Source organism: Cynocephalus volans, chromosome 5 (assembly GCF_027409185.1).
Source record: "Cynocephalus volans isolate mCynVol1 chromosome 5, mCynVol1.pri, whole genome shotgun sequence".
Taxonomy (NCBI): domain Eukaryota; kingdom Metazoa; phylum Chordata; class Mammalia; order Dermoptera; family Cynocephalidae; genus Cynocephalus; species Cynocephalus volans.
Window position 1 is genome coordinate 162328907 of NC_084464.1, and position 14336 is coordinate 162343242.

Below are 14336 nucleotides of genomic sequence, written 5' to 3' on the forward strand. Positions count from 1 at the left end.
TGCAATTCAATCTCCAAGTTAAATTAAATGACTAAATAAATTTTTGTGATTAAAACTGTATTCCGTGGTATATAGTTGCACAAATTTGTATGCAGAAAATTATGCAACTTTTTAGAATTCAGTTCTGTGAATACAATAACAAGAAAAATGGCATTTTCGCATCAATTCCTTATCAAGTAATAATATATGTTTTCCAACATAAAAAAATCACCACTTTTGAAGAAATGGGGCTGATGTTTACTTTTCATACATGTTTGCTTCTCTCTCCTTCTTTCTCTCATATATACATGTGTGTATAATATATATACACGTGTGTATGTCTACATACATACATATGAGTGTGTATCATATATACATCTATGTCAGTGTGTGTCTTCATACATTACATCCACACATACATGTTTGTGTGTGTATCTAGCCACAGTGGTATTCCTCTCTCTGTAGTCATTACATTTTACTTCATACTGTATAATTACAATTGCAAATGGAGCTCCATGTAGGGAAGGTGGCAACTTTCAGCAGACCATAAGGAAACTGAACACGTAGTGTTAACTTTAAAATAAGAACAATGTTTATCTATAGCCAACTCCACTACAACATAAATAAACCATGTTGTAAAAACCTCTAATTTAATTGTGCAGAACCCAGCTCATATGAACAACAACATGTAAAGTATTGAATGTGTAGAAGCATATGCTAAAACTTTATTTTGTTAAAAGTCATATTCTAGTTTCCTGCCATGTGACTAGTGACTAAGCTTTTTGTTATGGATTGGACTGTCACTTCTGAGACTCTAATTTCTTCCGGTTAGAGCGAATCACAGGTTTGGAGGCTACTGTGCCATTGTGCTAAAAATCTAAATTTAAAGTATAAATATGCACCAGAAGTAATTGCCTTATAATATTTGTAGGAAGGGGTCCAGAGTATTACTTTTGTATTTTTCAAAAAATGTACATTGCACAGTAATGTTAGTCAACCATAAGTTGCATGGAAGAAACTATCTAAACCACAGGTTTCTATGTAGATACCTGATCTGTGAGAAGGGTCAAGGGGACAGAAATGCGGAGCAATGTGACTGCGCTGCCACCTTCTTCAACTTCCATGCCTTGGACATAAAGCTTATGAAATATGATTTCACAGCATAAGGATCCAATGGGAGATGAATGTAGCAGATCAAAGTAAAATTACAGAAGACCTATATTTTATGGATTAATTCGAATTTAAGAAAAATGTATGGCACTTTAATTAAATAATTTTTAGAATAAGACTTCCATTTTGAATGTGAGTCTGAAATTTTGCAATGGTACAAAGTGAAAATATAAAGAAATCATTATTAAAAATTCACATTTGTATGTTAAAAAAATTTACATGCCTTTCTTTTATTTTGTTTTTTTATGCAAAGGGTTCAGTAAATTCGCCAAGACTAAAAAAAAGAAACAATTTTTAAATGACTCTTTGACATCCTTTGAATGAATTTTGAAGTTATGAAACTTACTGTGATGTACAACTGTATCTCTTCTCAAAAGGACAGAAAGTCTACTTTCCCTTAGTCTTTAGGGTAAAGAATATACTGTGGTCTGCCTAACTAAATTCAGAAAGCTCTGAAGTGGGGAGCTGACTCCCCCTCACTTCTTCCTCTGTAGCCTCAGTGGCACTAGTTCCGAGGCTGTGGGCTACAATTCGAGTTAATCACAAGTAGGTCACACGTGAACACTCACAACAGTAATGTGTAAAAATTCCTATTTATAGCCAACAACATCAAAGCAACACTGTGTTAATCCAAAGTACAATATCACCATAGTACCATTTCAACCCTCACTAGAAAGACATAACGGAAAGTACCCTTCTCAGTAATTTCTGTCCATTTCCAGCTCAGCAAACCAGCCTGTTATAAAAGGCCAGTTTGCAAGTCAAATGGAATCACCTGGCCAGCTGGTTTCTGCACATGGGGGTCCTGTTGTTTACTGTCTGGGACACACTACACATGAGACCGGCGGGACTTCACATATTTACTCGATGTACCTTCTTGAAGAGGTCTGCACCCCAGTTACCAGGTGTAGGTTTTTCCCCCACAAAAATAAAAGGAAAAAAAAGTCAAAGAAGCAAGATGGGAATCTTGAGGCTGGACGGCGTGTCTGCGCCGGTCAATGATCGATCTTAACAGGCAGCTTCTCAGAGGTCCCTTGGGCCGCAGATGGGGACGAGATCCAGACCGCACTCTCCTCCCCGCGAATCACCTTCTCCCACTGACTAAGATTATCCCTGGGGATAAAAGATGCAGTTACAGGCAAAGTTTAGAAAAGCATTTCTGAACTCTGTCTCAAAAATTAACCAACAGTCTTACGTTGTAACTAAGCATAATGGCTTTTTGCGGTGCCTTTCTGACTGACAAAAACCAGAGTGATGCGGTCAGGCAGGCTTGCAAGATGTTTCCTCAGGAAAGAGCGTAAGAGCCACCAAAGAAAGCATCAGGGGCTCCTTGTCCCATCAGCTCCAGACTGCAAAGGCAAAAAGCAATGCTGGGGCTCAGGATATGTCATTTCTTAATCAGTTATAAGGACCAACTTGAACTGGGAATGCACCTGGGACTTACTGCTGAGGAGCATGCAGGATAAACAGCAAGGAAGGAAGGCACAGAGCAGCAAGAACATTCAGGAACAGCATGGATGGCCAGAGGCTGCATGTGCGGAGGGGTGGGAACAGTGAGGCTCCCAGGAGGCCTTTATAAACCCTACACTTGAACCTGGAGAGAGTCCTTATTTTGAACACTGTGTCATATATACAGTCATCTTAAGTTACACCTGGCAAAACTTTTGAAATGTCCTTGTTACAATAAAACCATATTTGTGTTCTGGTGATCTCGCATCTGAAGCACGGCCTCACTTCTCCCCCACTCCTCTAATCTCTCTCAATATTTTCAGTTCAAATGTCACAGGCATCGTCGTCATCTTTAATGGTGTGATCAACACCACTGCACAGCCACCACCTTGCTTGGCACGGCTGACCTGGCAGGGCTCCTGTCAGTACTGCTTTCTTATATGCAAAGTCAAAATCAGAAGGGAACCTTGGCATTGGCAAACACAAAGTTCATACAAAATACAATTTTAAAATTCTTCCCCCAAATTCCTTTTACCAAATACGCTAAGACACCTTTGGACAAAAGAAATCCTTAATATATAAACTGAAAAGTATAATGCTTTTTAACTTTTATACCATATCATCAGGTATCATTTTCGAGATCCTAGAGATTTTCTGATGTATTGGTAAAAGGCACACACTAATTTTGGTATGTTTCCTTGACTACCAATGATACATGATAAATTTCTTAAGTTAATAAAATGTAAATAGCCTTTAAGTGATTGTGTGGTTCAGTCCAGTATACTGAAGCAGAAAGGCATCAAACGTGCCAGAAGAGCTGGACACCATATCCTTAGAGCTTTCCAAGTGAAGTACATTAATAATCTATTCCCACGTTTGATGATCATAGTAAGCATTTATTCTGCTGGTTTCGAAATATTTAGCATAAAACACAGAGAGTTTTTGAATATGTAATGACCTTTGAATATTGCTTAGGATTTTTTAAACATATTTGGATTTAAATTGATCTTCTAATTTCTCTTTAATGGTGCATTGCCTTTTACAACCTAATTCCAGCAAGAATGAGTCCTAGCTCACACTCCATATTGTCCATTATGGCTTAGCCCTCATGTCATAAGATAAGACTTTAATAAACTAACCACTAATTAAAGTCAGTTAAGGCTCAACAAAATAAGCTGGGATGTTACACATTTATCTCCACAGGAGTAGAGAGGAAACAGAACCATTTTTTAAACAGGAAAAAGACAAGATCTTTTTTTTTTTTAATGTTCTTGCTTGTTGGTTTTGTTTTCCTTTTAGAAACAGCCCATAAAATAAGATTCAACAGCAGAGAATGGGAATGCACTATTTAGGTTTTTGGTTTTGTTTAAAGCCATCTGGCCAAATGTCTGTCCTCTGTCCTCCCATGGTGCATCTACTCCGACCCCCACGTCTGGCTATGGCTAGTTAGAAACAATTCACCAAGAGAACTCACACACACAGCTGCTTGGCCGTCGCCCTGTACCTTCCTCAGAGGGAACGCCTTTTAAAAGTAAAATAGAAATGTTTTTAAAATTCCAATGTTCTTAACTGAGTTCAGCCCTCAAAAAAGATGAGGAAAGGACAGGGAGAAATCTAAAGCTAGAACAGGTAACGGCTTCTATTTCTGCTTAGAAATAATAAAAAAAAAAGCCCTTAAAGCGGAGGGGATCCCCATTCAAGTTTCCTCTCTCTTGCATTTAAGCAATAAACTATGTAATTTAAGTTGAGCCCCTTTCCTAATAAGCACCCCTGAACAGACATTGTTGTCCTGTCTTTCTGAAAACTGTATTAAATGGGAAACCTCTGCATTAAACAAAAACAAAAAGACCTTTTCATTCCTTTTTGGTGATTGAATGACTTTGAATAAATACTCTTCACATATACAAGTACTTATGTAGTATACTGTTTAAGAGACACACCCTGGCCTTGAGATCAATGATTGCCATAAGGCCCACTCCAGCATCTTGCAGGACAGACGCCAGGTGTCATTTAGCAGTATGTTACCATCTAGCCTGGGGATTTCCAGAAGACAAGGCCCCCTCAGCACAGATGGACCTCTCATGAACCTTATAGCAAAAGGCACTCTTACAAGAACAACTTAAACCCCTTTCTGAAAGAAATACCTGGTAACCGACCCAGACTGAATACAGGTATAAGAAAGGAGGAAAGATCTCCCGAACTCTGAAAATAGTCACTGGACGGAGACCCTCCAGGTCAGGTGGGTTCCCACCTGCTCCCGCCCTCTGTCTTGTAAGAGCACTGCCAGAAGAAACTGCTTGAGCATCTGATGGTGGCGACAACTCATCTTTGATAAGAATCAGACAGAAGGGGAGAAGTTGCTCCCATGGAAGCTGGTTAACTAGGACCACCTGAGACCCTTGAACACAACAACCTGATATCTAAGCAAACACATAGCACATAAAATTATATTTATGGTAAACTGTAGATAAGACACGTACGCATGTTGATGGAGTAAAAAAATCATATACAGAGTCTTAGGTTTTTTAAAAAATAACATGACAGCCCACTGTACATACCTGCATGCTTTAAGGAGAGGCTTGGTGGGAGGGAGGATCTGGGTAAGGGTGGTATAGCAGGGAATGGCTACCGCATTATAGAATCCGAGCTGCCGTGGTACAGAAATCATGGAAGAGAAACAAAACTGAACATTAGCAACTCTAGTAGTACTTATATTTCTTAAGTGAATTTCCTGTTTCTGAAGTCTAGCTATAAAATGAAATGTTCTAGTTTTGCTGTATGTGATATTTGGGCTCAAATGAATACTATTGTAGAATGCATTTTAAAGTGTGTTAAAATACATTCTAGAAATAAAACAAAAATTTAATACACATTATAAAGTTAATACCTATTGACATGTAAAACCCACGTGCATTAAATGAGATTCTATAGATCAGTGAAGTTATAACTAAAGTCCTGTTCTTATCTCTGGTCAAATTTAGTGCTCTACCATAGACATTTAAATATCAAACTGGCTTTTCTTCTCTATGTGTGACTCTCTTCTGACTTCGCATTCAGGAATTCCTACGGTGTGTTCTGTCTGGCTGTTTCCTGCCCTTGGCTTTGGCACCTTCCTTGGTCTCTTCATATTTTATGCATCCTCCCACCCCTTTTTTAGACCTACAACAAATGCCACTGATTTTCTCATAGCTCTCTCAGGTTATCATTCTCTCAATGCATTAGATGTCACAGTTTTAAAGTCTGTATTACTTTTAAAAAAATATTAAAGAACATTTTATTAGGAATTGTGGGCCACTGTGAAAATAAATGATACTACCTCAGACTGGCCTGCTACCAGACGATTAGCCGGAGAACACAGATTGTCTACCTATCAATAAATAACTGCCAAGTGGTTGATAATATGTGCAAGATAAAATTGACTGCCTGGATGAGGTGACACCCCAAAACCACAGCTTACCAAGTTCATTAAAAATCTGAATTGCAATGAGATGCATAAAGGATGCAGAAGGATAAAATCTACATGGTCACTTTTAGTTTTCTCCTAAGTCTGTCACCACAGCAATCTTACTAAAATAATGCCTGTGCGTTTCCATTTTTAACTTTATGATTCATGCAGAGATTTTCTTATTCTAATATTGAGCAGATGTCATGGGGCAGAAGATTCCAAGAAAGAGATTAGTTATTGGAAAGTAGACATTTCGTTATTATGGCAAAGAATAATTTCATAGTAATCAACAATTTAGAGTAGTATAGTTGGTAAAATATTAGTTGATCAAATGAACTTGGAATTTTGGCAAGACACAAACTATTATCTTAATTAAAAACTAGAGCAGAACCCATACTTTGACAGCATTAGTGAGAAATTTTCAGCTATCCTATGCATTCTGTTGGGACGACTGTTGAAATACTCGGAAAGAAAAAAATGTTAGATGCCTATTAAATCATATAAGAAAATAAATTCCAAATGAATTGACAAATCAATGTAAAGTAATGAAACAAAAAAAGTAACTCATGAAAATATAGACAAATAATTAAATAACCTCAGAGTGGGAAAGGACTTTTAAAATATGACATGAAAAGCAGATAGCTGATAGGAAAGACTAATAGCTGTGACTCCATATATAGGAAAGTTCCATAAACAACGTTAAAATTTAGTTGAACTACAAAATAGACAGTTCCTGATTTACAATGGTTCAGCTCAGGGTTTTTTGACTTTATGCACAAAAGCAACACATTCAGTAGAATCCGTACCTCGAGTGCCCATACAACCATTCTGTTTTTCACCTTCAGGATAGTATTCAATACATTACATAAGATAGTCAACACTTTATTATAAAACAGGCTTTGTACTGGAAGATTTTGCCCAACTGCAGGCTAATGCAAATGTTCTGTGCATGTTTAAGGTAGGGTAGGCTAAGCTATGATGTTTTGTAAGTTAGATGTACTGAATGCATTTTTGACTTACACTATTTTCAACTTATAAGTGGGTTTATCAGGGGTAACCCCACTGTAAATGCAGTAGCATCTGTGTATTTGTAGCATGCATGATAGGCATGTCAGATTCACTTTTAAATAAAGAAGAAAAAATGAGCAGCATCTCATCAAAAAAGAACTAGCTAGGGACACGAGTGGAGGCAACGACCAGGAGCAAAGTATTCAGCCTCTTTGATGTGCTGGTGCCCTCTACGAGCTGTAGACTTTTCTAAACTTCAGTATGAATAAACTTTAAATAAAGTAGGAAAATTTGAGAACTTATCTAAAACCATCATCTCATCTTGTAAATGTTTAAAAATGTTTTCTAAACAAATTCTATACTATAATCATTTGTCCATAACTAACTTCCTCATTATGCCATTAGAAGATTGGTGGTTTAAGAAGACTATAATCTGTAATTAAGAACTAATTAATCACACCACACATACACCATGCAAAAGTAACAGGGAATAAGAACTCTCAAAATGTTAAAAAAATTAACATAAATTATATAGTAAGTCCTGGAAAGAGAATAGTTAATGTCAATTTATGCTGAGACGAGTCTCAAAACGTTCTGAAATATTAAGCATTATCTGTTAGAAAAAAATGGACCTGACTCAAAATCTATGTTACTCTCCAGAAAACATTTTTGTATAGACAATGACAAAATATTTTCTGCTTGTTAAAATTATTAACAATTCAAATTCAGCCATCCCCTCTTTTTGAAGTCAGAAAAGAAAGCCCACTTAATGCAATCATATCAGTAGAAAAAAGTGATGGCAAGGACGGTTGTGAATTCTTTAAATCCACTGAGGATTTCCTAACCTTGGTCTTACTATTCCCAAACTCCTTCTGAATGAAGAAGGTTCTAGGTTCTGACCACTGAGAACTAAATCCTCCCAGCCCACAATACAGCCATACCCTCAAGGTTTCCTTTTTAGGTTTGCAGCACTGGGAACAAAATCAGAGGTCTGAGTTGGCCCTCAAACCCAGATTAAAAGTACAAACCCCTTTATTTAATTAATTTATTTATTGTTTCTATTTATTTATTTTAATTTTATTTTATTTATTGAATCAAAATTGATTATATATATTATGGGGGTTCAGCACTGAGATATGTTGATCAAATCAATATTACTAGCATATATATTGTTAAAAATCATAATTATTCTTTATGCCCCTTGTCCAATCTCTCCCCATCCTCCTCTCTCTCCCCATCTCCCCTTCTAATTTCCCTAGATTTCTTCTCTCCTTCTGAAAGAATAATGGTTACTCTGTTGATTTGTTGCCTAGATGATCTGTCCAATGCTGAGAGGTGTGATCAGTTCCCCCAATATTATTGTAGAGCAGATGCTTCTTCTGTCACTCTGAAATGGGCTTTGTGGAGAGAGACATCCTCTTCTTTTCTATCTCTGCTGGTGACTCTCCTTGTGTCAATGCATTCCAGTGGCTGGCGGACTATCTGTGTGGTAGTTGTGTCATCTAGCCGTTTTTGCAGCAGCCATGGTTATTGAGGTGGCTGTGGTGGGCCACTCACATGGAGGTGATGTTTTTGGCATGCTCCTTGGTGCTAGCAGTGTGCCTGGCTGTGGGGTGTGTCTGTTCTCTGGCTACATGCCTGGGTCCCTAGGTGGGCCCCAAGGCACTGGTACCGTGTGCCTGGTTGTGGGAGGGGGGTCTGGTCCCCTTCTCCATGCCTCAGGTCAGCCCCAAGACACTGGCAAAGTGTGGCTGGTTGAGGGAGGGGTGTCTGGTCCCTGGCTCCAAGCCCTGGGTCCCTGGGTGGGGCCACAAGACACAGGTGGTGTGCCTGGTTGTGGGCAGGGGTCAGGTCCCCAGCTCCATGACTTGGGTCCCCAGATGGGCCCCGAGGTGCTGGTGTTGTGTGCCTGGTTGTGGGAGGGGGCTCCAGTCCCTTTCTCTATACCTTGGGTCCCCAGGCAGGCTCCAAGGTGCTGGCATGGTGGGGCTGGTTGTGGGAGGGGGGTCCGGGTCCTGGCTCCAAGCCCTGGGTCCTCAGAAGGGGCCACAAGGTGCTGGCTGTGTGTCTGATTGTGGGAGAGGGGTCCGGTCCCCTTCTACATACCTCAGGTTCCCCGGGAGGCCCTGAGTCACTGGCATGGTGTGCTTGGTTGTATGCAGGGGGTCTGGTCTCCTTCTCCATGACTGAGGTCCCTGGGTAAGCCCTGAGATGCTGGCGTGGTGTACCTGGATATGGGGGTGGGGGCTGGTCCCTGGCTCCAAGTCTCCAGTTCCAAGGTGGGCCCCAAGGTCCTCGTGGTGTAGCTGGGCCAGAACTAAGTTTTTGTCCTTTGCTTACTTCTAAAATGGGGGAATCTCCTGTGGGAACCAGTACTTGAGCTGTGTGGATGAGCTAAATTGCTGCTTTGCTGCTCTTTCCCTAGGGAAGGCTTTTTGTGCAGCTCAGGGTTTACTGGTTGACCTTACAGGTACTTCTGGTTCTCCAGAGACCCAGTGGATCTGTGTTGTACAGAAACTCTGATCTGGGCCTGAGTTTTTTCAGCAAACTGCACCCCATGTAGTTCTGCATTCCTGACCAGTCTCCTGCACTGATTGGGGGGCAGATAGGCTGTCCTTGCTATGTCCCAGTGTTCCTGCAGTGGGCCTGTCTCCGCCACTGCCCGTGCTCCAAACACTTCCCATGGGATGGGCCCTGTGCTGGTCCCTTGCAATGACTCACCAGTCTTTGAATGACTCCCTTTTTTCAGCTATTCTGGCTTGTCACTCCTGCGTGGGTCCACGTGAACCCTATTAGTGGTCTTGCTGTCCTGGGGGCTGCCAAGGCCCTCTTCTCCCCTGCCACCTCCAAGCAACTCCATCTGACAGGCACAGCTGTGGCTTCTGCTGGCTCCTGCTCCATGCACTCAGCAGCTCCAGCCTTAAAGCGGCCTTGGCCTGAAATGCTCAGAGCAATTTTTTCTTTCTCTCATTGTGGCTTCTCCCACCTTCATGAACTCCGTAGGTCTCTCCTCTTCCCCTGAGCTCCAGCAGCCCCAGGTTGGCTGATGTTACATTTTTATAGTTGTAAGTTGGTTGATTTGTGGGAGAGAGTGACACTGGGAACCTTCTATTCTGCCATCTTGACCAGACTGACAAACTCTTCTAGAATGTACTCTCATCACACAAATGAGATACCTAAGAGTGTCTTAGCAGCCCCTATAGGATAAATCGATAAAGTTTCTACCTTAATCACCAGACCTGGGAGCCTGGTCGATTAGCTCACTTTGTTAGAGTGTGGTGCTGATAACACCAAGGTCAAGGGTTTGGATCCCCTTACCAGCAACCACCTCCCCAAAATTAAAAAATTTAAAAAAAAAAATCACCAGAATGGGAATGACCCATTCCCTGAAACCAAACATAAGATGGATATGATTTCTATTCATGTATGATTTTATGACCGTCTTGAACACTATTTGACTTTAACAATAGCAGTTTGACTTTCATAATACATACCTGGCCTTGTGGGACTTCATTCTTCTTGTCTCTGTCCATCATAGGAATAGGCTGTATTCCCAATTTCTTCATTTCATCACCCTAAGATAAACAGGAGGAAAATCATGCTTTCTCAATTTTCAAATAGTTATAAAATTTTTGTATTAATGAGTTGCTCCCTTTATTCATTAATTTTCTTCAAAACAAATATTTCTGGTTATTAACCAAAGAAATATATCAAAATAATAATAAACTTAACATATTATTGTTTGATGTTTTATCCCGATATTCTCCTGTACTGCATTACCAGAGACCCAGCCATCTCTTCTGGTTTCATTTTGCACAAATTGGTAAAAATTATAAGATGAAATACAATAAATAGGAGGAACAATAACAACAAAATATGGAATAAGCTCAAGGACTTCCTTGCTTTCAGATGATCTTCCATGTGCACTGAACTGGGTGGAGCTAGGCTTTAGAGAGGAATATTGACAGAGAAGAATAAACGACAGTTTGCTGAAATGTGTTAATAAAGATACAGTATAATTGATTACATTTTCGAATTTACAACTACAGATAATACTTGATAAAGATTTACTATGTTACAGGCTCTGAGCTAAATCATTTGTAAATATTATCTCATTTAATCCTAATGGAATACTATGAGGTAGATACATTTTCCCCATTTTATAGACTTTAAAAATTATTTTGCTTTTTAATTATTTGTCAAAATCTTCTTCCTTAGCATTTCCTATTTTTTCTAACTCTTCCCTGACATTTCTTTATTATTCTAGTGGTTTAATTATGATTGTTTTCTGAAATCAGAAGTACACACTAAAAACTCCCTAGATTTGCTAAAATAGGGTCTAGAAACAAATTGCTATAACCCTCATAACAAATTTTTAAGTATGTGACAAAGGTACATGTCCTAACAAAGTAAAGGCACTTGAAGCACAGCTTCTACTCTATTGTTATGACTTTAAATATTAAAACCAGTGGTTCTCAAACTTTTTTCTTTTCTATCCTAAAAATGAAACATACTAAGTGTCTTGCAGTCCAATGCAGAAATAGATTTTTAAATAAACAATGATTTGAACATGTACTTCGAACAAGGATAAATGTTAAAAAGGAAAACACCTGAGTGTTCAGACCATTTACACAATGGAGTGCTGAGCTAGTCCCGGGAAATGCGAAGGGAAGGTAGAGGGGTGGGGAGATCACTCTAGGGAGAGAGACTGCAACAAAAACCTGATGACAGCTAGAGAGGTGGAGTCAGCACACCCAGAGGGGCTGGGATACACCTGCAGAGGCAGTGGGCAGGGGTACGGCAACATGGGGCTCTGCACACCAAGTTCATGATTTTGGTCTTCATCACAGCAGCCTCAGAAGATTTGAAGCAGGGTATTGATGCAATCAGAATTATTATTTTCCCTATTAAATGCATTAACTGAGACACAAATAATCACAAAACTGGTCCAAGGTTATATACTAAGTACCAAAGCAGGATTTTAAGTTCATGCAATGTGACACCAAAGACCACACTCTTAAGTACTGTTATACTCATTCTAGAAGGTAAAAGCAAGGAATCCAGTAAAAATGTTGCAGTAATTTCAAGGTGTGATGGTCTGAGGTAGGTAGATTGTGGGCATGGGTAAAAGAGAACAGACTTTATGTATATTTAGACCCAATGGCAGGATTTTTTGATTATACTCCTGCTTCCTCCCATGGACTATAAGGTCCTTGAAGACTGCAACTTTGAACTTGCTGGTAGCTTAATATTTGTGGAGTGAATAATCAATGAGGAGTAGTATAAAGGGGAAAATCACATTACATATCTGTCACATTTTGTTTCACATTTTAAAATACTAATATAGTTGTTAATGTATTAAATATATCATAGCTGGTTGAAATTACGTGCAAAAGAGTGAGTTTGATTCAGACCAGTTTTCCTATATTTATAGAATGTACTCTAGGTTACTACTTTAAGACTGTTGATTATGATGATAAAGTCAAATATTACTTGTAGTTCAGACATGTGCATCTAAAACAATCTTCCTATTTGAGCCTGATGGCAACTAGGTTCTGACACACAATAAAATAAAGAAAAAAGGTCATGCAAGAGCATGCACGCACAATACACAAGGCATTCTGGAGAAATAACACCATGAGTATAATCAATGCAAGGTCTATGGTCCTCATGCAATAAAAATTCTTTGGCTTTACTACTATGAAACAATTAAACGTTATAAACTATCCTACTATACTTGTGGCTGAATGATTTGCTGGTTTTTATGCTTTAGAGCCACCTGAGATATATGGTTGAATCATCAACTATGAAACTCTTTGCCCTCCAAATTTACTTTTATTTCTCCAAACCAAAAGAGGCACCCCTAAGAATTTATAGCTTTGTTTTCATAAGTAATCTTTGAATGTGCAGGACATAGGTATTTGTGATTCATTTGAGCAGGAGAATTACATTCTACTTAGACAATTCAGAGAGCAAACTGATGGTAAAATGCATTCTATGATCATTTAGTCAGGCAGTCAAGGGAATGTATTAATGCATTCATTTACATGTTTCAGGGGTATCATGAATTAATGCTCCATACATTCTATATAACTCATAATTTGCAGGTGAGTTAACCATTGGGCATATTTACACATTCTCATATATCTATCGTACCAAATAATCATTCTACTGAATCTCTAACTGCAGGCAGATATAGCCCATGATATTATGAGTCCCTCTGAGTGCTTTGTCCAGTGCTTATCTAAAGAAGATGTCCAGTAATGTTTATTGAATCAATGAACAAAAGATCAGCTATTAAGTAAAGTAAATTGTTGCACTACTGTCCAGTGAATAAGTTCCTAAACTCTTTTGGTTGAGACCAGAGAATTTACACACATATTCATTCAAGGAAGATGTAAGAGAATAATAATTCTCACTTTGAATCCGCATAGTTGTTAAATCCTTTATCAAATGTGACTGAACATAGTTTTCTGAAATTACTAGCAACATGAGCAACTAAAATATTGTTAGTGAATTATCCATATTTTTAATTTCTCCTCAAATATTTTCCCATTTCTTGATATTATCTATATTAATGTAAGAATTGAGGACATACCTCTGCCCAGAATTCTGCATATATATCATTTGCTGTCAATTTTGTAACTGGCCACAGTTTTGTCACAGAACAAAGATCACAGGCAGTCATCATCAAACCAATTACACGGTCTCTAGAACACAACAATATTAAGACTGGTCAGTGTAGCATTTGCACATTTACAAGGACTAGAAAGACTTCTGTATCTTCAGGAGTGAGGCTTAAGTAGATAGATTACTTCATGAAGGGAGAGAGATGGCATTAAAGAGCAGATACAAGTAACAGGCAGAACAGTAAAATGGAATTAATCACAAGAACATCAGTCACTTCTATCACTGTTCCATGAAGAGTATATTACATGTTCCTGTTGCCTCACTATTACTGTTGAAAACAAATACAATGTGGTCCATGGCTCTGTTATCATCTAAATCCCCTGGTACACTTTTAACGCCATGGACCAGGTTTTCATTTCCATGGAATTTTGGAAATTTAGAGTGGAAAGAAACCTAAAAAGAAAATCTATCCCAATCTTTTCATTTTATATAAGGAAAGTCTGAGGTGCACAGAAATGAAATGACTTGTCCAAGGGGGTAGTGGCTCATGACAAGGTCAGAGCAGGACGTGGGTGTGCAGCTTGGTGTCTCACGTCTGCACATGCAGAGTGTGGAATGGGACTCGGCCTCCAAACACTAGGCTTTTCTGTGTTAT

The 14336-nt window shown here is 38.9% G+C and overlaps 1 protein-coding gene across 1 annotated transcript in view; it reads right to left on the bottom strand.

Moving 5' to 3' along the window:
• Positions 1-2144: 2144 nt before the first annotated feature.
• The window catches only part of PDE10A (phosphodiesterase 10A), a 307572-nt gene continuing 295380 nt past the window's right edge, over positions 2145-14336 (bottom strand). The window contains exons 19-22 of the mRNA XM_063098382.1: positions 13650-13761; positions 10546-10626; positions 5157-5245; positions 2145-2262 (exon numbers count right to left, since the gene is read on the bottom strand). Coding sequence (XP_062954452.1) covers positions 2145-2262; positions 5157-5245; positions 10546-10626; positions 13650-13761 — 400 coding nt within the window. The remainder of the gene's footprint in view (positions 2263-5156; positions 5246-10545; positions 10627-13649; positions 13762-14336) is intronic.